At 38.9% G+C, this 22,002-nt stretch overlaps 1 protein-coding gene across 5 annotated transcripts in view; it reads right to left on the bottom strand.

Moving 5' to 3' along the window:
- The window catches only part of LOC149774518 (uncharacterized), a 643,609-nt gene that overhangs the window by 25,967 nt on the left and 595,640 nt on the right, over window positions 1–22,002 (bottom strand). For 2 of the 5 annotated variants that reach the window (XM_089945254.1, XM_089945257.1), the window contains 9 exons: window positions 21,467–21,610; window positions 17,449–17,528; window positions 16,643–16,799; window positions 15,955–16,059; window positions 12,006–12,138; window positions 11,522–11,646; window positions 9,544–9,671; window positions 1,366–1,534; window positions 80–252 (listed from right to left, as the gene is read on the bottom strand). In XM_089945254.1, the coding sequence (XP_089801380.1) occupies window positions 80–252; window positions 1,366–1,534; window positions 9,544–9,671; window positions 11,522–11,646; window positions 12,006–12,138; window positions 15,955–16,059; window positions 16,643–16,799; window positions 17,449–17,528; window positions 21,467–21,610 (1,214 nt within the window). Of the gene's footprint in view, window positions 1–79; window positions 253–770; window positions 1,535–9,543; window positions 9,672–11,521; window positions 11,647–12,005; window positions 12,139–15,954; window positions 16,060–16,642; window positions 16,800–17,448; window positions 17,529–21,466; window positions 21,611–22,002 lie in introns of those variants that run through there. The other 3 variants (XM_089945255.1, XM_089945256.1, XR_016416846.1) reach the window with 3 other exon arrangements.

Raw genomic sequence — 22,002 nt, 5'->3', positions numbered from 1 at the left:
AATGTAAATTTGATACAAAATGTACATGGTTTGGTTATCACAAGATAAATACAGCAATGTAAATGGGTCAACTATTCACCCTTTGATATAAGTATCCACCAAGAGGACATTATTTTTGACTAGATCGTGCAGGAGAAGCCCAGTCTGCCTTCGAGCAACCTCTGACCTTTCCAGGACCTGATTCAGGGCATTGTACACAAACAAGTGAAGACTACCTGAAGAGCCCAGCTCCTGGACGCATGATATGGCTTCCTGCAAAATAAACAGTAAGAAATTAAAATAGAACTGAGATTGTTACATTTAGTGTAAACTTGCTTCTCTAATTTTGATCTACCAATCTGAATCGATTACTCAAAGAATTCAACTGTGTTCAAGATAATATTGTTTTAATTTGTTATGTGTGAATGATGCAAAAATACGTGCTTTTTAATGTTAAGTTTATGTGCTGTTGCCTAGTGATAAATATGTGGTGATGTCATGTTAGAACGCAACAAACTTATTAGGTCCTAGGATAGCCAATAAAGACTTTAAGATATATCATTAAAGGAAATATACTGGACCACTCAAACAAACTATTCCATAGGAAACATAGGACAAAACGATAATGACATATCAGTCTGCCTTTGATGCCAAGAACAAAACCATGCTGCAGAATATAAACTGGTTTATGTAGAAAGAAATCTGTAGTTGGCCAATATCCTTTCCCTAACTTAGTAATTTGCCTAACATTTGTTTATGTTTAGACTGATGCAATAACAGTTTCATAGTACCTAAAAGAGGCTATTGCCCAGCAAATTATCCACATAAGTGTACCACTCCACTCCTCCAAACTGCTTTAACATATCAGTTCTGCCATTAAATGCACAATCACAATTTTTGGTAGAAACTGGAATTATATCAAGTTTTGCTCAGTATGGCAATGAATCCTATTGCTTGCTTTTCTTTTTTTCACACCACTATAAGACACCAAACCTGCTTGGCATGACCAACATTAATGTCCATACATATAGTCATACAGACCATTGAAATTAAGTGCCCTTCGTCAATGTCAAACAATCAACTCATGGACTAAATAGGGATAAAGGATGGATAGAACTTGTGCAGACATCATTATTGTGGGTAAAAACAATCTGCCCCTTGAATCTGTACTTTGAAGTAGTCCTTATTCTGGTGCAAACAGCTCCTCTCTAGACAACTCAAATTAAGTAGATGTCTGGCGGCAAATACTCCGTTCAATTATAAACAACTAATTTAGCACTTCAGACCAAACTTAGCCGTGAAGTTTGCAGATATGATGTAAACAGCTTGCACAGATTTTCTTTCTTTAGTCCTTTTTTCAGAAATATCACCAAACAAAATCATTACCCCGACATCTTGTATACGCAGATATTCATCCATGATAGCACGGGTCTTGCATAACATCTGGTCATCTGTGAGCTCTTGGACAGGAGTGGATGGTTTTTCCATGGTCTTGGCACATTTAGATTCAGGCCCACCACTCACTGCTTCAGACAGTCTCTGAGCAACAATAGTTCTGGAAGGATAATTACTTTTATTAGAATCTGTGCTTTTTTTACTTATGACATTCTCAAGACCAAACATAAATTTGATTTGCATTTCTAAACAAAACACACTCAACTATTTCATGTCTGCTAAAACCAAAGAATGCAAACTAATAACAATGACAGAACCAGTATTAAATATACTTCAACGCTGTATTATCGCAGGCTCTATATCGTGGCAAATAGGATTTTCCAATAAATTTTGGACACGTGCCATCTAGCAGTTGTTTACAGATGTAAAGCTGTAGCCAGTAAGGACACAAATATCTTGCAGCACAATTTCCTGTAATATGTCAACATTTTTATAAGTTTACAATGAAAAAGACTGAACATCACCTTTTTGTATAGTGCATGCTATTCTGTTGATCATCATATAAAAAACTCTAGCGAACCTTGCTATACCTGCACTGGCTTTGATTACAATATATATTCAGTGTATCATCTGATGTTTGGTGATTATAGTTCATATACTGATGGTGACATACATGTCCTTACAAGGTTAAGTTTGCAATTTCATTACATGGTAGCCAATATAGACCAAACTTTACAAAATGTTCTTTGGGGCCCCGAGTGGCTGAGTGGTCTAAAGCGCTCACCATTACGGATCACTGCCATCTCACCCCTGTCTGCGTGAGTTCTAGTCTCATGCTCGGCTAACGTTGGTATGTGAGAAAGCCTGCCAGTAGCTTCTTGTGGGTCAGTGGTTCTTCCTGCGGTTTTCCAGGGTTCTTCCTCCATCAATTATACTGGCTGCCATGTATGGCCTATCTTGTGCTGAAAAATGGCGTTAAACCCTACAACGACAACAACAAAATGTTCTTATGATCATACTTCTCGCACGTAAATAAGAATATAATAAAAGTTAAACTTTCTTGAAATCAGTAGTATTTCAATAATAACATTAATAATAGTTGTTATATATTTGCATTTCTTTTGCCCACATTGTATTTAAAATTCATATAAAGTTAAATAATAATCGCTTTCAATTTATAATGTTGTTATTCAAGGATTTACAATTGAATTACATTTGTGTGTTCGATTTTATTATTGGATCCTTTCATATATTGTGGAAATATTATGCCAGTACACGCATGGACATTTCTTCTCATAAGTAAGTTGTATTTTATGTCTATTATAATACCTGTGTGCTACCATACGTAAGTTAAGCACATACCAAAATAATATAGAGTTGTTCCCCCATGGTATGTTAATATGGGTCAGCCACCATATGCTGTTTTAATTACATTTACAAGCTTCGGGTAGATGGGACTCGTAAACCTTGGATGGTAGCTCATCCAGGAGAAGGAAAACTCCGATTCCAAACGTCTGCTACCTTGTGGCTATACCCACTCATGGGAAAGGCTAAGGGAGTAAACCCCGACAGAAAATCCGGAGATGGAGTCCCTAAGGCGGTCTGACATTGACTTCAACATCATTCCGGCAACTCCTGCAATGCCATTGGTGCCAAGCTGTATTGGCATTTGTTGTTCCTTTGGGCCCACAAGCTGCGTGAAGAGGGGGAATCTGCTGCATGGACAACAGCTGATTCTCCATACCACCCTGCCCAGGCTTCATAGCTCCACTGGAGAGGACACTCCAGCGTCGTTGTATGGTGTCGGCACAACACGAGAAGTAGCAGTTTACCGGTTCTAAGTCAAAGCTCGATTGGCATAAAGCTTGGCACCAGGGGTTACTTCTGATGGTGGGAGAGATCACCAGGTCTCACTGGACAGCTACCGCCCGCCTCAAGCTGGGCGGCCCCCAGTCAGTAAGGTGCTGCCCGCCATGGCCTGCCTGCTTCACTGGGAGCGTGGAGCTTAGAGAACCATCTTGACAAGTGGGCCACAAAACTCCGCACCAGGAAAGACTAAAAGAAGAAATAAGAAGACTCCAACTCTTCGTTTTGCAACCTGGAACATCAGGACCATGTGTCCTGGATTGACCTCTGACCTACAGCAGATCAACGATGCACGGAAGACTGCCATCATTGACAGAGAACTCTCCCGACTGAACATCAACATTGCCTGCCTCCAGGAGACCCGACTGGTTGAAGCGGCACCATCAGGGAAGCCAATTACACATTCTTTTGGCAGGGGAAGCCCTCGGATGAACCTAGGCAGCATGGTGTAGGCTTTGCTGTAAAGAACAAGCTAATCGCCTTCATTGAACCTCCATCAACAGGTACTGAGAGAATCCTTGCCCTCCGGCTGTCAACATCCTTAGGCCAGGTCAACATCTTCAGCATGTACGCCCCAAACCTCTGCTCCACCCACGAGGAGAAAGACAGGTTTTATGAGGCTCTGGATCAGGCAATATCCAGTATCCCCAACAAGGAAAGCCTTTACTTACTAGGAGACTTCAATGCTAGAGTGAGGGCTGACCATGAGGCCTGGTCCACCTGTCTCGTCTTTTACGGAAGGGGCAAGATCAACGAGAATGGTCAGCGACTGCTGGAGATGTGCTGCTCCCACAGCCTATGTGTGACCAACACTTTCTTCAAATACAAGGAGATCCACCAGGTGTCATGGAGGCACCCACGTTCACACCACTGGCACCAGCTAGACCTCGTCATCACCAGGCATGCAGAACTGACCAGTGTTCTCCTCACCCGCAGCTACCACAGTGCCGATTGTGACACAGACCATTCCCTCGTAGCCAGCAAGGTGCGAATATTACCCAAGAAGCTGCACCACGCCAAGAAGAAGGGTCACCCATGCATCAACACCTGGTGTGCAAGCAACCCAGAGAAAACACAGCAGTTCATCAGCAAACTGAAGGAAGCCCTCACCAAAGTGACACCTGATGACACCATTGACTCCAAGTGGTCCCATATCCGTGACTCTGTGTACAATTCAGCCATCACAGCTTACGGGAAGAGGGAGCGAAAGAATGTCAACTGGTATGAGGCAAACTGGGAGGAGATGGAGCCCGTGACTGAGGCAAAAAGGAAAGATCTCCTGGCATACAAGGCTGCACCTAGCCCCAGAACACTACAAGCCCTCAGGATTGCAAGGAACAACGCCCAGAAGACTGCCCAACGATGTGCCAACACCTACTGGCTGAACCTTTGCAACAGTATATAGACAGCTGCCGACACCGGGGATACAAGAGGAATGTATGAGGGTATCAAAAAGGTGACAGGCCCCCCCAGCTACAAGACCACCCCCTCCTCAAGTCCAAGACGGGCGAAGTCATCACAGACCAGGGGAAACAACTGCAGCGATGGGTTGAATACTATCTCGAGCTATATGCAACCCAAAACAATGTCACTGGAACTGCCCTGGATGCCATTCCAGACCTGCCTGTCATGGAGGAGCTAGACACACAGCCCACCCTGGAAGAGCTCGGAAAAGCCATCGATTGCCTTGCCTGTGGGAAGGCTCCTGGAAGCAACGGCATTCTGCCTGAAGTCCTCAAGAGCGGAAAACCAGCACTGCTCCAGCCCCTACACATACTCCTCTGCCTTTGCTGGGAACAGGGATACATCCCACAGGACATGCGTGACGCCAACATCGTCACTTTCTACAAAAACAAAGGAGACCATAGCGACTGCAACAACTATCGGGGCATCTCCCTCCTCAGCATCGTCGGAAAGGCTTTCGCCGTGTTGCCTTGGCGCGCTTGCAGATCCTAGCCTCCCGCGTCTACCCAGAGTCCCAGTGTGGATTTCGAGCCAGCAGGTCAACTGTAGACATGATCTTCTCACTACGTCAGCTGCAGGAGAAGTGTCACGAGCAGCAGATGCCCCTCTACATTGCCTTCATAGACCTGACGAAGGTGTTTGACCTGGTTAGTCGGAGTGGACTCTTCAGACTCCTGCAGAAGATCGGCTGCCCCCCACGTCTGTTTGCTGTCATCATGTCGTTCCATGAGAACATGCACAGCACAGTGTGCTTCAATGGCGCAACATCTGAAGCATTTCCAGTCATCAGCGGAGTCAAACAAGGCTGTGTCCTTGCGCCGACGCTCTTTGCCATCTTCTTCTCCATGCTTCTCCAGTAAGCATTCAAGGACTGCAGCGAGGGAGGCAAGCTGTTCAACATCACCCGTCTCCGTGCTAAGACTAAAGTCACAGAGGTACTCATCCGTGAATTGCTCTTCGCCGACGATGCAGCCTTGACATCACACACAGAAGATGGACTTCAGCAGCTGGTATGCCGTCTCTCCCATGCTTGTAAGGAATTTGGACTGACCGTCAGTTTGAAGAAAACGAACGTCATGGCGCAGGACGCAGACTCCCCTCCCTCTGTCACCATCGATGGGTACAACTTGGAAGTTGTCGAGAACTTCACATACCTTGGGTCTAACATCTCCAGCTCACTCTCCATTGATTCTGAGGTGAATGGCAGGATTGCCAAGGCAGCAGCAGTGAAGGCCAGACTTAACCAGAGGGTCTGGAACAACTCCAACCTCACCGAGAAGACCAAACTATGTGTCTACCAAGCCTGCATGCTCAGCTCACTTCTCTACAGCAGCGAAACATGGACCACCTATGCAAGACACGAGAGGAAAATCAACAGCTTCCACCTGAGATGTCTGCGGCACATTCTGCACATCCAGTGGCAGGACAAAGTACCCAACACAGAGGTTCTAGAACGCGCCAACATGAACAGCATGTTCTCCATTCTCAGCGAGAGGCGCCTTCGCTGGCTTGGCCCTGTCAAGAGAATGGCCCCAGGCCGCATTCCCAAGGACCTGTTATAAGGGGAGTTAGCAGAAGGTGCATGACCAACTGGACGACCACATCTGCACTACAAAGATGTCTGCAAGAAGAATATGAAGACGGCAAACATCAATGTCAATGACTGGTAGAGCTGTGCAAACAACCATTCCAGCTGGCGTCTAGCTGTCAGGCAGGGAGTTCAAAACGCAGAGGAAGAGAGAGAAATAAAACAAGCTGAAAAGAGAGCTAGAAAGAAGGATAAACAAAAGCTTACTTTGGAGCTATGCCATTGTCTCCTGTAGACGGACAGATGCCAAGAACAAGCTTTGATTGACAAAGGATATTTTTTATAGGAACAGAAAAAGGAATATCATTGAAACTTTATAAATTATAAATAAGCAGCAACAGCAAAACAGTTTTAACATGTACCTATAAGAACATTAAGTACTACAATAATGCAGCATTCCGAGCTAATAATGTTATAATAAAATCAGGAACATCTTCAAAATTTCTGCAAAAAGGCACCACTTCATTGTCTACAACCCTAATATATATATATATATATATATATATATATATATATATATATATATATATATATATATGTCCTTTTCACCAAGTGCCTGTTGCGTACATGTACTAAAGACAAGAAAAATAGAAACAATCCTTCATGTTTCTGGAACTCTGAACACAATATGTTATTGTGTCAATTTTGAGTCAAAATATACATGCATAATGACTAAACAATACTCAGTTGCTATGGTCTGCTCAACAGAAACTCCAACTCTGGTAACTCTAAATATTGCAGGTGATGGAGTCACCTTTCTGTCAAACTATACAAGAAGATCACAAATGACCTGGTTAGCAAGAATTGCAAATGACCTGGTTAGCATAGTATCTGCAAGATTGTCTTTTGTTTAGAATTCATGTGTCATCTGATACATTGTGTGTAAAATTTTACCTTTAAAGGATATAAATTGTGTTCTCTCTATTGAATCCCTTTATTAGATACATCAAAATCAAAGGTATACACTTGTTTCCATTTAAAGTGGGGGAGGGTGATGCATCTGAATGCACAGATTATGGTACTGCAACCAAGGGTAGGTAGATTAATAATCATTCTATAGAATGGGAAACTGTACTAATACAAACAATATTTGGCTGAAACAAATATTCACTGGAGTAAATGAAACCTTACGTCAGGTGTCTGTCATCTAATACATTATTTCAAGGATTAGTACCTGCTATCTCATTATAATCTCAAATTCTTAGAAATTAAAGAGTGAGTGCAGCAGTTCATTAGGTAGATATTGCAGGCACAAAAAGAGCATGTGGCCTGATATTTTACTTCATTCAAAATGACAAAACAACATGAATATGTTTATTTTTGGATAGCTATTATCAATTAGTTTGTTTCAGTTGAACATTGTTGTTGTTGTAGGGTTTAATGCCATTTTTCAACACAAGATAGGCTATACATGGTGGCCAGTATAAATGGTGGAGGAAGAACCAGGGAAAACCCCAGAAAGAACCACCGACCCATGAGAAGCTACAGGCAAACTATCTCACATACCCATACTGGCCAAGCCCGCAACTCAAACCCATGCAGACAGAGGTGAGATGGCAGCAATCCATAACAGTGAGTGCTTTAGACCACTCAGCCACTCAGGGCGGCCCTCATCTGAACATAGTCCGGAATCTATACTCTGGTATGTATAATGATCTTCTATCACCTGAAGAAATATTCTGAATAATCAGTGATTGTTGTTGTTGTTGTTGTATGGTTTAACGCCATTTTTCAGCACAAGATAGGCTATACATGGCGGCCAGTATTAATGGTGGAGGAAAAACCTGGAAACCCCCCCGGAAAGAACCACCGACTCACGAGAAGCTACTGGCAAGCTTTCTCACATAACCACATTAGCCGAATCCGAGACTCAAACTGACGCAGACAGAGGTGAGACGGCAGTGGTCCGTAACGGTGAGCGCTTTAGACCACTCGGGGAATAATCAGTGATACTAAACTGATTCTACTACATACATTATTCTGCTATCATAGATGGATGCTTATGTGGAACTTCTATTTCAGACTAGAAAGGGAAACAACTCTTAAAGAAGAAGGCAGCCAGGGCCTGCATGTCAAAACCATAACAGAAAGATTGCTGCAAAAATGCATGACCTTGAAACAACTTTAACCAAAAGCTGTAACCAAAACCCTAAGCTTTTTATACTGGAACTGCCACTACTATATCTCATTTCATAATAATGTGGTCAACAAAACAGCGAAAAATCATGGTTTTCAGTTTTCCAGATTGTTATCTTTAGTCTGCAGATGTGTTAACTGTTGTATAGGTTTTAATGACATTTTAGGAGATGCAGCAAGAGACAGTCAACAAGATGTCAATTATAACTGAGGGAAGATGATATAACATTGATTACAATGTTATTAAAATTCACACAACACACTGTACAAATTGTAAAGACAGGTAGAACTAAATTCTTACATCATTTAGGCAAAATGTTTTCATTGAAAGAAAAATGTCTTCTGTGGTAACAGTTTGTAAAGCAGATGTTTTGTATGGGTGAGTAAAATCAGTGCAATGTAATATGGATTTTAAGAGATACCATGATCTCCTGCATCAATACTTAACAATGCCATTTTGCTTTCTTTTATATGTTAATATGGTCACAATGTGTTGAAATATGTTTTGTAGAGTAAAAACACCAATTTCATCTAAAGTTATGCATAAGTAGATTGATATATTGAGCATTCTAACAATTATAATAATTATGTCGATATTTCAATATGGTGGTCATTATTCAAGGACAAGAGAATGTTTATTTTGTAAAGTTACTGACTAAATAATTGTAAAAAGAATAGTTGTTGTTGTTCTAGGGTTTAACAACATTTTTCAGCACAAGATAGGCTATACATGGTGGCCAGTATAAATGGTGGAAGAAGAACCAGGGAAAACCCCGGAAAGAACCACTGACCCATGAGAAGCTACTGGCAAGCTTTCTCACATATCCACATTGGCCGAGCCTGAGACTCGAACTCATGCAGACAGAGGTGAGATGGCAGTGATTCATAATGGTGAGCACTTTAGACCACTTGGCCACTTGGGGCCCCCTACAAAGAATATATTTTTCTTCTTTCTCCTGAAATATCAAATTCATCATTGGTAAAAATAATGTCCATTTGTATAAAAATAGATACCTTTGTAGAATTTTATTTTCAGGTAAATAAGTCAAGTATTAAAGAAACTGACAAATCTTTCTTGCTTTATTCCTTATGGAGAGTAAATCAATGCATCATACCTATTGCCTGGTGTATTAGGTCTTTCTTCCCCCTGAGATATTGCCCTACACACTGTGCTACCCTTGAACCAGCCCAACCGTGCAGCTCCATCCCTTAGGCCAAGCTGAATATACTGACTGTCACTCTGCTGAAACAATAATGAAAAAAGATGAATTGGCAGGGCTATTCAATTTAAACATACATGGTAGGGAAGGTAGTTTTTTTTTAAAATATATATCAGGGTACTTTGACTGCACAGAGTTCATATTAAAATGAAAAGAAAATCCTGAATTGCATCTATGAGTGAGTACCCCACATTAAAAGTGCCTTCCCTGGGTCCCAGATATGTTTTACTGGAACAGCCCTAATGTGTTCCTGCTTGTGTTGAATACTAATCATGCAAAAAATGCATTAAATTAATCATTCTCCAGTAAATACAGAATTTGCCATTACTTTCATTAAGTCATTCGACAGTATCAGTACAAAAGCCTTTAACTGACCACAAATACATGATCTGTATAACCTTAGCTAAAATTTGGTTCTAGTGATGAAAGGAAACTTCCACGGTGAGTGATACCTAATCTGCAAATTGTGACATTCTTGCATCATGATAGGAATTGTTACTTCTCCCCTTTGAAAATTCACTATCAACCAAGGCATAACGCTATCACAGAGAATTATATGGCAACAAAAAGTTTCCAATCCTCTATTTTGCTAATCAAAGACTAGAGGGTACTGAGGTTATTTGAAGGTCGTGTCTATTAGGATGCTAAACTGAAATGGACTCTGGAATCAAAAACTTTTCCTTAAGCAAATTGGAGTATAAATCTATTCCAACTGGTTTGAGTTTTATGTAGGTCAAATTGTAACGAGGCAACTGTAAGAAAGTATCTTACCCAAGGGCACAACATGCTAGGATACTTGGACTAATTTAATGTTCTGATTTTAACACACACACTTTCAGTTGCAAGGATTCGGTATGATGAACACAGATCTACTGTGGCTGCTAAAATCCACTCTCAAATTTATAACAACCTTACAAAAATTTCATGCTGTCATCATCTGTCTGTGTGTGTGTGTGTGTGTGTGTGTGTGTGTGTGTGTGTGTGTGTGTGATTTGGATTTTTAACATAGCTTTAACAATGTTTCAGTCATATTGCTACGATGTCTGCAGTGTGGCAGTTTATGGTGATGTCTAGCACTGAGGAATCATGCCACAGACATGTAGCATGATGTCCCACCCAGTCACATTATCCTGACACCAGGCCGACCAGTCCTAACACTAACCTCTTAATGCTGAGCACCAAGCGAGGCAGTTGTTAGTACCATTTTTGTAAGTCTTTGGTATGACTCGGCCAGGGATCGAACCCACGACCTCCCACATCTGAGGCAGATGCTCTAACCACTAGGCCACCTGAGCAGTATCATCATCTGTAGTTTTTACTTCTTTTCCTCTTTCTGAATCCACTTATGCTTGAAATTTGTTTCATTTTTTTCCTTAGGAGAATTTTTTTTTATCCCAGCTACATTGATTTACTTACCAGCTGAAAACAGGAGAATGAGTATCTATAAACAGTTGAGTGATTACAAGATTATGTGTGGCACAGAATTGCATAAACTCTGAGTCTTACATTCAACGCAATCGTAAACTTGGACTAATTCAATGTTCAGAGTCAAACCTACACCTTTTCATTTGCAAGGAGCCAATACTTTAACCACTAATCCACCATGGCTCCTAAAATTCCCTCTTAAACAGTCCTATTAAAATGTTATGTTGTCTTCAGCTGTCCAGGTTTTCTCTATTCATTCACGCAAGTTACAATTGCATGTGTATCACCTACGGATTTGTTTTTAGCAGCAACTTATTACCTGGAAAATGCCTTTATGCAATCTGCATAGGCATTCTTACAACTAGAAAACAGTGGCATGGGCACTGATAAACACTGAGTGATTACAAGAAGAGGTAAAGTATACAACAGAACAGGACACACGCCTTACATTGTAAAGTATGGTGGGATCAATGGATCGATCAGTTCTGAGTGGGGCCAGAGACACTGTGTTTGAACAATCTGCTCCATCACCAATGGAGCCACTGGGTTGTCTAGAAGAACTGTCATGACCTTCTAGTTTAAAAAGAAAACAAGTACATTCAAGAATACAAAGTATGAAACTCTCCCCCCAACCGAGCTCAAAACATGTTTTAAATCAAAGACTGTGAAATAAACTGTGTTCAGTTCAGAACTTTTTATCCTTGTGTTAAGATACTTCAAGTGAATATTTTCTCTTTCAACCTAACTGAGCCAATCTTTCTTTTACATGGGAATGAAATAGTTTCAAAATTCTCTTACATCAGAATGAATTAGTTTCAAAATATGATGTAGCCAAGTTCATGAAATTGTCTGATTTTAACTTGCATCATAAATGTTAAATACTAACAAGCCAAGCAATAGGCAGGACTCTGATGGCAATAAAACATACTAACTTCCCTTCTGGAGTTTGGCTTGTGGCAAGGTTTGCACAAATATGGCCCGATCTTGCTCTTCTTGTGCCACTTCTCGATGAATCTGATCAATCGTTTTGGGGTTGTTGTCATCCCTTCTTGGAACCCATTTACCCTGTAATTATTGGGATATAATTTCATAATACATGAACTTGTGTCTCATGGTGGTGCTTATGAAAGATAATTCCAAGTAAATTATATAAATTTTCATTAGGTTTAAAAGAACATAACAAAAGAACAAAGAAAATCACCAAATGATTCTTGTAATGAACGATTGACATTTCAAAGTAGATGTGAGAGTAAGCGAGTCTTACAGTATGTCCCCAGCTCAAAACATAATACTCAGACGAAACCCAATCTTAATGTGACATAAACTCATCCTAAAACAAATGCATACAAAGTTTCATGAAGATATCTTAAACAGTTTCGAAGTTATCAACTGACTTGAGGGTGACTGAGCAAGAAATGAAAATAAAAATAAAAATATGGATGAATTCTAACAGACTAATCAGACCAAGCCCATTCTTTCACAAGACACACTGTCCAGTCATAATACAAGAGCATACAAAGTTAGACCCAAACACCTTAAACAGATATGGAAAGCAAATATTTAAGTAAATTATGTTTCCCCAAGAATGATTATCCAATCACATCACGTTAGGAATATTAGCCAGCTACCTCGCCAATCCAGCCCAACTAAAAGATGAAAATCATTTTATCCTATCTATTTTTAGATAGACAAATCCAGCCAAGCTAACAGGCCATGTTGATTGATCTAGTTGGGAATGGTGGCCATCTATGTTGCTGCCACCAGCCTTCCCAGATCCAAGTTTTGTCTCCGCAAGGTAAGACTCAAGAAGGTTAACTATGCATGCCAGCCAATAGCTTCTACAATATCTCTGCATTCGAAAACAAGGTTTGCAGAGATGGCTCAAGACTTCTGAGCTGTAATCTATGTGAGGCTACTCTGATCTGGTGAGACGTCGGAGGACACCAAGCATATGAACCCTTTCAGCCAGGAATAAAAGGCAAGAAGCATGATATCCTGTGTTCTGTCTCACAGAGATTGCTAGAAACTTCTGAGTAGTAAGCTATGTGAGAAGATACGTTTCTAGTTCCATGACTTGTCTCTGTGTGTCTCAAGTAGAGCTTGAGAGTGCAGACAGGATCTTGCATGGCTAACACCATCGACTTGTTTATGGAACAGACAGGATGAATGTTGACTCATAGGTTACCTATGGATGCAACCAATTCTTGGCAATTAGGCCTGGTTGTGTAAGGCAGACTACCAAATGATCCAAATGGAATAGACAATAGTTTGGGTCGACTAAAAGGACATGAAACTCACAGACCCTGCATGTGAAAGCTAAAGCTATCAGGAAGCATGTCTTCTATGACAGCAACTTTAGCAAAGCATGAGCAAGAGGTTCAAACTTGCTTGAGCTAGAACCCAAGACAAATTCCATTTTGGAAACAATGTTATGGATTTTGGTTGCTGGAGATCAAAACTGTCTAACAGATCTGAGAGATTTTTATCATGCCTAATGTCACATCTGCCATAATGTTGGAATGTGTCCAAGATCATAGATCCCTTAGAGTGCGAATAGACTCTTGAACAGCTGCTGTTCTCAACATGGCTATAGAAGAAACCGAACAGGGACGCTGGTTTACTACCAACAGATCATAATCTGTTCTGGGCTATGAAGCCTGATGGTCTCATGAGAACCACCAAACCCTCCGATCTAAAGAGAATTCCGGTGAACATAAAGGGGGATGAAACCCTCTTACCCTGCATGCTGAAGCTAAAGCTATCAGTAAACATTGTCTGTATGATAGTGACTTACCATAATGTAAGCTAGAAGTTTGAAGTGGTTCAAATCTAGCCATGTTAAAAAAACCCGAATTAGATTCCACTGGAGACAAATAAAAAATATTGGTCAAGGGGACTAATATTGTCTAAAGGATCCGATTGGTCTCTATCCTGCCCATATATGTTGCCAATGTGTCCAATATCATAGGGTGGCAGCCTGTGGTAGCAATTGGGGTCTGACTGTTTCTCCTCCAAAAACAGAGCCAGAGAAAGTTGGCCAGTTGAGGGATAGAGGCATTCGTGATATAGATGGTTACTCTAGATATTCTCTCTACAAATGAAAATTTGAATTGTCTGACATGCAAGGCTGTTCTGGAAAAAGCTGAGCATGTAGACGAAGAGGGCAGTATATTGAGGTTGGCCGGAATTTTCCTGGGTGTATTATCATTGCGAAAAATAGATCTGTGATACGGGGCTTGTGCCCTCCATGAGGGGCTATCGATGTCATCTTACCATTCTGACCCCATAATTGCAGCACCGTCGGAAGAATGGTAAAGGCCCAAAACCCGTTCCAGATGGCTGACAGTGAATCTCACTGCCCAAGCTGCTGTGTCTGGAACCGCCAAGCGGTTGATCATCTGATGACCTTGAAGTTTGTGAATCTAAGTGATAACCAAATGATAAAGGGGCCATTTCGTGTGTAGGACAATACCCCTAATGTAATGATTCTCGTCGAAGCCACTGATGCAGCCAGAAGGTACCTGATTTGTATGTTGATATAGGAGATTGTTGCACCTGCCTATAAAATGCCAAATCAAAACACTAGATAAGTGGTCTGGTACCTCCTGTCTGAGGATATAGGTCACCACAACAGTGTTGTTTGAATATAAGAGGACCATTTCACTCCATGATCAATCTTTACAGAAACGAAAGGACAGCCTTCATTTCTAGGATACTGATGCACAGATGCTGTTCATCAGCTGTCACTGACAGTTGTGAAGGTCAGCAACAAGGTGGTACTACCACCATGTGCACTTGCAGCAGTTCTATATGTTATTTCTGCCTGGGGTTCTTCAGCAGGATTCCAATGGTCAGCCATCCTGGATTGCCCCACTGATGTGGGAATGACTGAATTTCAGGTGTAATCATGACTGTTTGATTAAGAGGACGTAAAACATTGCACCAATGTCCTGGTAAGTCCTGCATAATGACAGCCAAGCAGGGTCATCTGCTGCAATATAACAGCCGAGGAGTTGCAAAACCACAATGAGTTTGATGATTTTTGAAGCACGAACACAAAGGGGGACACCAGATCCCAGTTGGTTAAGAAGTCCAAGCCCAAATCGATGAAATTCTGGGATGTACAAAGGACTGACTTTCCCAGTTTGTGAAAAGGCCTAGATGATCTAGAAGAGAAGGGCGATTGTTCCACCTTGGAGTGGGATAGAACATACCATGTGTTTCTTTAAGATGCTGCCCAGGTACGGTGCTGTTGATGTAGATGACATTGCCCTGAACAGATATTATAAATAAAATTGTAACATAGGGATGAATAAACAACCTGACTTCAGCCTATCCCTTGGAACTTTATTTGCAAAGGCTATAATAATCCATGCAAGTCAAGATGGTTAAAGTATGTATATTTATTCACACTTTTAACATTGGCACCATAGTACTAATTTATGCTTTAAATAAGTTTGTTTCATGTAATCAAGTCATAGAAACAACAATCTAAAGACTGTGACATAAACTCATGATCATTATTAGGCAAAACAATGCAGTGTATTTTTGAAAACGTTTTATGATCTACTATAGAATCCACAAAGCAAGAAACTCCCTTTTGGAAGGGGCTTTCATTTTGAAGTTTACCAGGAAGGTTAGATAACCTAGGATTTGTTTCTACAATGGTTGTTCTCTCTCATGACCGTTTCCATTGTTCAAAGGTACATCTTGTGCTCTGCTCCAACAACATTAAATCTGCATCTGAAACCAGACAATTCAAAATCTCCTGTGTTAAAGATATAACTCGACTATAGGGAATTGCAAAATTTGACTAGTAGCAATATTATGCTACATTTTTTAGACATCAAAATAAATCTTGGTTTCAGAGCATGTACTTACCTGTCTGAGTTCTATCACGTCCAACAGCATGAAGCGGACTTTAAACGACAACTTTTTCTCATTGACTATCTTCACCATCTGTGCAAAGTATTGATCCATTCTAGGCTGTAATAGAAATTATGAATACACTAATCATACAATTAGCAGCTTGAAAGGTACGATATATACTTGCTCACAAATCCGTTCCAAATGTATTATGCTCCAGGAAACATGGTCTAGGTTATTTATTCAACTGAATACTACTTTTAAACTGTATAGACCCAGATATGGTAGCATATTAATTATCCACAGGCAGAACATAGGACTATGAAGTTTGCAGTTGGACTGACTTACAACAAGTAAATATTGTATTTCTTATATCACTCTGAAGACGTTAATGCTTTCAATATCAGTTCAAAGTTAAATGTGATGAACACTGTATATCTTTAATGACAGAAAATGGGAATTACCTGGGTATATTATTACACTCTGGAAGTTTGCACAATTTTGAAATCCTTCTCTAAGAGGGCACCTGCATTAATCACTATTAAGATCAAAATAATTGATAGGAATATTTTTCTTAAATGACTTTATTAAAGAGGCACTTATTAGTTTTAGCTTTGTCTGAAACAAAAACAACTAGTTTCTTTCACAATGAAAGTGTCCAACTCAGTCATTACAGAGACATTTCATTCAAAGAACAACTTACTTTGGCCTTGTCTATATCGAGCTCCTTGCCTATAGTTTTGAGTAATGTGCAAAGGCACTCCAAATTTTCTTCATCCTTGGTTCGCAGCAGTTTGAAGACGCAGTCATGCATGATATTTTCTGTGAGCATTTTCGTCTTGAACATTTCACCTATAAACCTGTAAAAAGTGAACAAGCAACTGTACAAAATACACACACTAGTTTAACATGGGAATGGCCTGCACGTCAAATAGGTTCACCCTCAAATGAATATCACTAACCTAAACCTCAGCTTAATACATTTATGTAACACCCCACCCACCCACAACATTGTGCCGCTGTAAAAGTAATAACTTGTGCAGGCATGGACTGTTGGCAATGCAGTGGTAGTCTGAAAATGGTTGGTATAGACTCCGCACAAATCAAATAGAATCAATGTAAACACCAAAACGTTTTTTATCTAAAGCGTATGTTTAGCACTGACCTCAGGCTGTTCCAATCACAGTAAAAATGTGCCCATATACTTTTATAATGTCTAGAAAAAGGAAACATACTGGTCTGTCTCTCCCAAACCAATGAATTATTGTATTATTGCACTCAAATGAGTGTTTAGGACACAATAAAATAGACAACACAGGACTGCTATTAAGATGCAGTGGCTAGTATGTAATAAATGTATATTACATAATGTGCTGCAAAAAGACAAGATAGTCATAAAGGCATTTTGAACTCCATTCCAGTGATAACTGCTTCATTTCATGGACTGCAATGAATGTGGGAGAGAAAGGAGGGGATAGAGCATGAGTGAGTACAACAGAGTGATTATACCTTATATTTCCTAAAGATCTCCTTTTGGCTTTCATTTCTTCATCTTCCAGTTCTTCTTTCATTTGCTGCTTTTCCTTCTCCTAAAACAATGATAATTTTGTGCCTGCAGTAAAGTCAAAACAATTTTGAAGATACACTATCAATAAAACTAGTACTCCCAGCATTTATTGTGTTGGCATCTTATCAGAGCATGGTCAAACTACATTTTAGGCTAGACGAAATAATGGCTCCTGCGTATGAAATGATGGATGTTAAGCTGTTATTCCACCTAACATCTGTCTGGCTTTAAATTACTAGTGATTGTTGAACAGTTTTTAAGACATTACTGAAGATCTGCTAACATTACAAAGTCTTTCTCAGTAAGGCAGTCAGTATTTTTCTGTAAATTTATTGGTCAGGTCTTATGCAGCAAAGGATAAATTAAGTTTAACTAAAATGTTTGTCAAGAACACTTTGGCATTGATGATTTTGTCTTCAGTTTCTGCGACTGCACTTTCATATCCATTGGAGGTCAATGAATTCTTGCTAGATCTCTCAACTTGTTGCAATTTTATGTTACTGCAGACATAATCTCTCATGCCATATGCAATATTTAAGTTCACAGTCAATGCAGTAATGTAAACATCAGATAGTCCAATGCCCACAGCGAATCAATATTTGGCCCTTTCCGTATTCCAAGTGAACTACCAAAAAAAGGTGTTATATACTTTGCCTGAAAAAAGATTTAAGCAAGAGCCCACAAAAAAGGTTATTTCCACTTGCAATGATTTTCAAAGATGCTGGTAAATATTTCATTTCCAATCCTTTTCTATGGCTCCATTTTAAGTCCTTTTTTAAAACACTAAAGACAATCAATCAGAGATTCCAGGAGCAGAGATGTATTCCACAGTTATAAGAATTGCAAGACCCTTTACAGTATAATGTTAATGAGGGTTTCAGTGTGATCAACATTATCTAAGGTACAAAGAGACACCGATACATTTTAAATGTTTATCATCATCATCACTGTTGATTCAATCAGTAAAGTGGATATTATTAGAACTGGACAAACACTGACAACAGGAACTCAACAAAAACTGTGCTTTAAGTGAAAAAGAATCTAAATTTGAGAAAGTAAAGTCAGACATAAATGTTGAAACAATGTAAAGCACAAGCAGTTTTGGACTGGGTAATTGCTTTATACCAAGACATGCAGAAAATATTTGGAAGGAAAATAAACACAGAAGACTGGTCCATAATCATTAAAAAATATGGACCTTTGGGACAAGTTGAATTTGAATTAGGCATGTTTCATTGGGATTTTTCAGTTGTTTTTTCTTTTAATGTATGGCCATATATCTAGATGTCCTTTTCACATGGTTGTGCTATTTTTTTTTACTTTTAATTTAAGAGGATAAGTAGCCTTTCCATTTCAAGGCGACAATTGCAGATGAAAAGCAAGATTATGTAGGAGTTTTGAATCAAAACTATATGCAATATAGAGCACATGAGGTATAGTTAGTCTGGTTCTCTGACCAGATTAATTAAATTTAATGTGAAAACCAGGATCCAACTAAAACCCAGATAAGATAATAACCAGTTTGTACTGCAAATATTTAATTTTGGTTTTTCATTTATTGTTCTACAGTAAAATTGTAAAGTTGATGGGTCTGCAATCAAGTAAAGCAGCTAATGTATCAACTTAAAAAACAAGCATAGAAGTTACTGGGGTCGAGCTACCAGGCCATGTGGGCGACTAAGTCGCATAAAAATTGTAAACTTCACCTTCTTCTGTTAGAAAAGCAAAAATAACTTTGCCTTTCGATTTTTTTAGAGGTACATTGAATGACCATGCTTTCTGAGATGCCCCCTCACCTTAGCCAGGTTAATTCTAGTACTGTATAGCCCATTTCATACCGAATTTAACCGAGCTGCACCGTAATTATCCGAATAACCTCCAGAGTTACTTTATACTCCAGCCAATCAAATGCTGGTGGGTACATGTACATAATGAAATGGCGTCCATTGTTGTTTAGAAATATTTCAGAAATTAAATTAATTAAATGATTGAAATTTATATGTAAATTATCCACAGACTTTCAAAAACAAATCTGATAAACTCATATGAAACATATTTTATTATAGTGACGTTTCGGATGCACAGAAATAATTTGAACAACTTGCTCTTTGATTGTCAGCATTAAATTTTACTTCGACACCGTTTCCTTACTTACATGTACATGTCCAGATGTAAACAGTGCAATGCTACTCTCTCATATGGGTTTGAAATCTGCCTTGATTTCTAGAAAATAAGACAGGATGGTTCCAATATTAAATTTTGTCAATATCTGCAGCAGCATCACTGTTGAATATGCATTTTTCAACTTGATAAACGATCTTGAAGTAGGTACAGACGTTGATGCTGATGCTGAAGCATTAGCCATATTTTGCCCACCACCTATCAAATGGCTATTACGGTCAGCTGACTATCTGCCATGTGATGAAAATTCCGAGCAAATTACGAAGTTCACTGAAGTCTGCATGAAATGGGCTATTGTAGTAAAATGTATTCATCAAGCCATCAGTAGCCAGGCCTAGTTTTGATATCAGTTATGCAGACAAACAAACTCTTGCGCATCCACAGGCATGTGTTTTGATAGCTGATTGACCATTAACCCTATCCCAAGTAAGCTATATAGCAACTATCACTGCCCAATTTCTGCATGTCATCTTTTGATGATAAACACATACAAGCTTGTGTTTCAAAACTTTAAAATAACATTAGTATGTAAATAGCAATTTGTGTGATCTGAATATTTTAACTGCCTCTTGTACACTATTTCATCAAAAACTTAGTTTGAAACTGTACAGTAATTGAACCAGGCTTAACCAGGAAATAATGGCAAACATCGCTTATTAGATTGTTTTTGTAAATCATCGGGCAAATATATTCAGAAAAACATACAATTCATAGAAAGCAAAGCATAGGTTAAATGTTATTTAAGATTTAACTTTATGATGTAATTATGTAGGTCAGAAACGTATGGGACAATGCTAAGTTGTGGAATTTGAGAGAAGTGCTGTAAGGTCAAATTTGTTTTCTGACCCAACTCGTGTTTGTGAAAATATGGGAAAAAAGCAGCAAAGCAGATACTATTTAACCAATGCCTAATATTACTATGAGTACGTAGACAAATAAATAAACCACAAATTTGCAATCCTATCAATGGACAATTGTTACGAAGTTATATAAAGTGAGTGAATACAATACGAAAACACCTCCTTCTAAAACCAGATGTTTTTTGGGTTGGAAAGAAGGGCTTAGTTTATATACCAACTATAAGGGAGCCATGTCTGTAATTTGATGCATTTTTAGTGTGTTATGCATGAATAGTTATGGCAATGTTTTATCTGCAACAAAGAAATAAGGTTGAACAGTACAATATGAAGATGTGTGCATTTGCCTTCACATACCTGGTAAAGGGTTTTTTTCAAACATGGTTAGAAATCTTTAAAAGTGCCATTATTGCAAATTTTTAGAACAAATATATTATGGGAAGTTGATTAAGCATTTTTACTAACATGCAATTACAAAAATGTAATCTTGTTACTCAGTTAAAATTTGTTACAATGTAGTTTCTATTATTCACTTTTAAAGTCATATGGCCAAATGATTTCTAAAATTTTCTAATTTAAATCAAGCATTGCTTAAAATCAAATGCTAAACGCAAATATGAATATTGAGAAATAGAGGGCATAATTCAAATAAGAAAACACACACACACACACACACACACACACACACACACACACATATATATATATATATATATATATATATATATATATATATATATATATATATATATTGCATTTCTTGCTTCCCATCCACTTCTCCCTGTTGAGTTCTCACTTCTCCCTGTTCTGTTCCAAAGGAGATGTCACTTCTCCCTCTATTCAAGTCTAGCTTGACCCCTGAGTTACACTAAAAATGCAATGGTTAAACCTTTTTTCAAATGCTGACTGATTGGTATCTTACTGTAGTAGCCTTCTCTATCTCCTTCCTCTTCAAATCAAATTCTTTCTCTGAAGAATTGGCCTTTTCAAATTCCCGTTGACATCTTGTTAAAAGCAAGGCTCGGAAGTTGACGTCTCCCTGCTTACTTTCTGCTGGGACTTTAAACTAAAAGAGAAAAAACAGCATGGAACTGAGTTAAATGAAAGTTGCAACATCAATAAACTTTTGAATTTATTTTTATTAAAAGAGACACTGATGGCATTTTATTTCTTTTTTTGATGCTTCTTACTGATTTTTGTTTTTATAACAATGAACAAAATATTTAGCAAATATAATATCATGAGAGATTAGTCACTGGTCACTGTTCACCAATATATCTTAAATTGTTATCAAGATAAAAAAAAACACTAAAAGGCTTCAAAGTAAAACCATAAAAATATACATATTTATTTAGATTAAAAAACACTTTAAGGCAAAGAAGATAATATTTGTCTGATATTTTCTCTCAAGTTGCAGAAATATCTGGATTACTATTTTAACATTTGTATGTTAGGATT

Source organism: Sinohyriopsis cumingii, unplaced genomic scaffold (genome assembly GCF_028554795.1).
Source record: "Sinohyriopsis cumingii isolate HCF-2022 unplaced genomic scaffold, ASM2855479v2 utg000229l, whole genome shotgun sequence".
In the NCBI taxonomy this organism is placed as follows: domain Eukaryota; kingdom Metazoa; phylum Mollusca; class Bivalvia; order Unionida; family Unionidae; genus Sinohyriopsis; species Sinohyriopsis cumingii.
The sequence above is the reverse complement of the archived record's forward strand: the minus strand, read 5'-3'. Positions and strand labels throughout refer to the sequence as shown.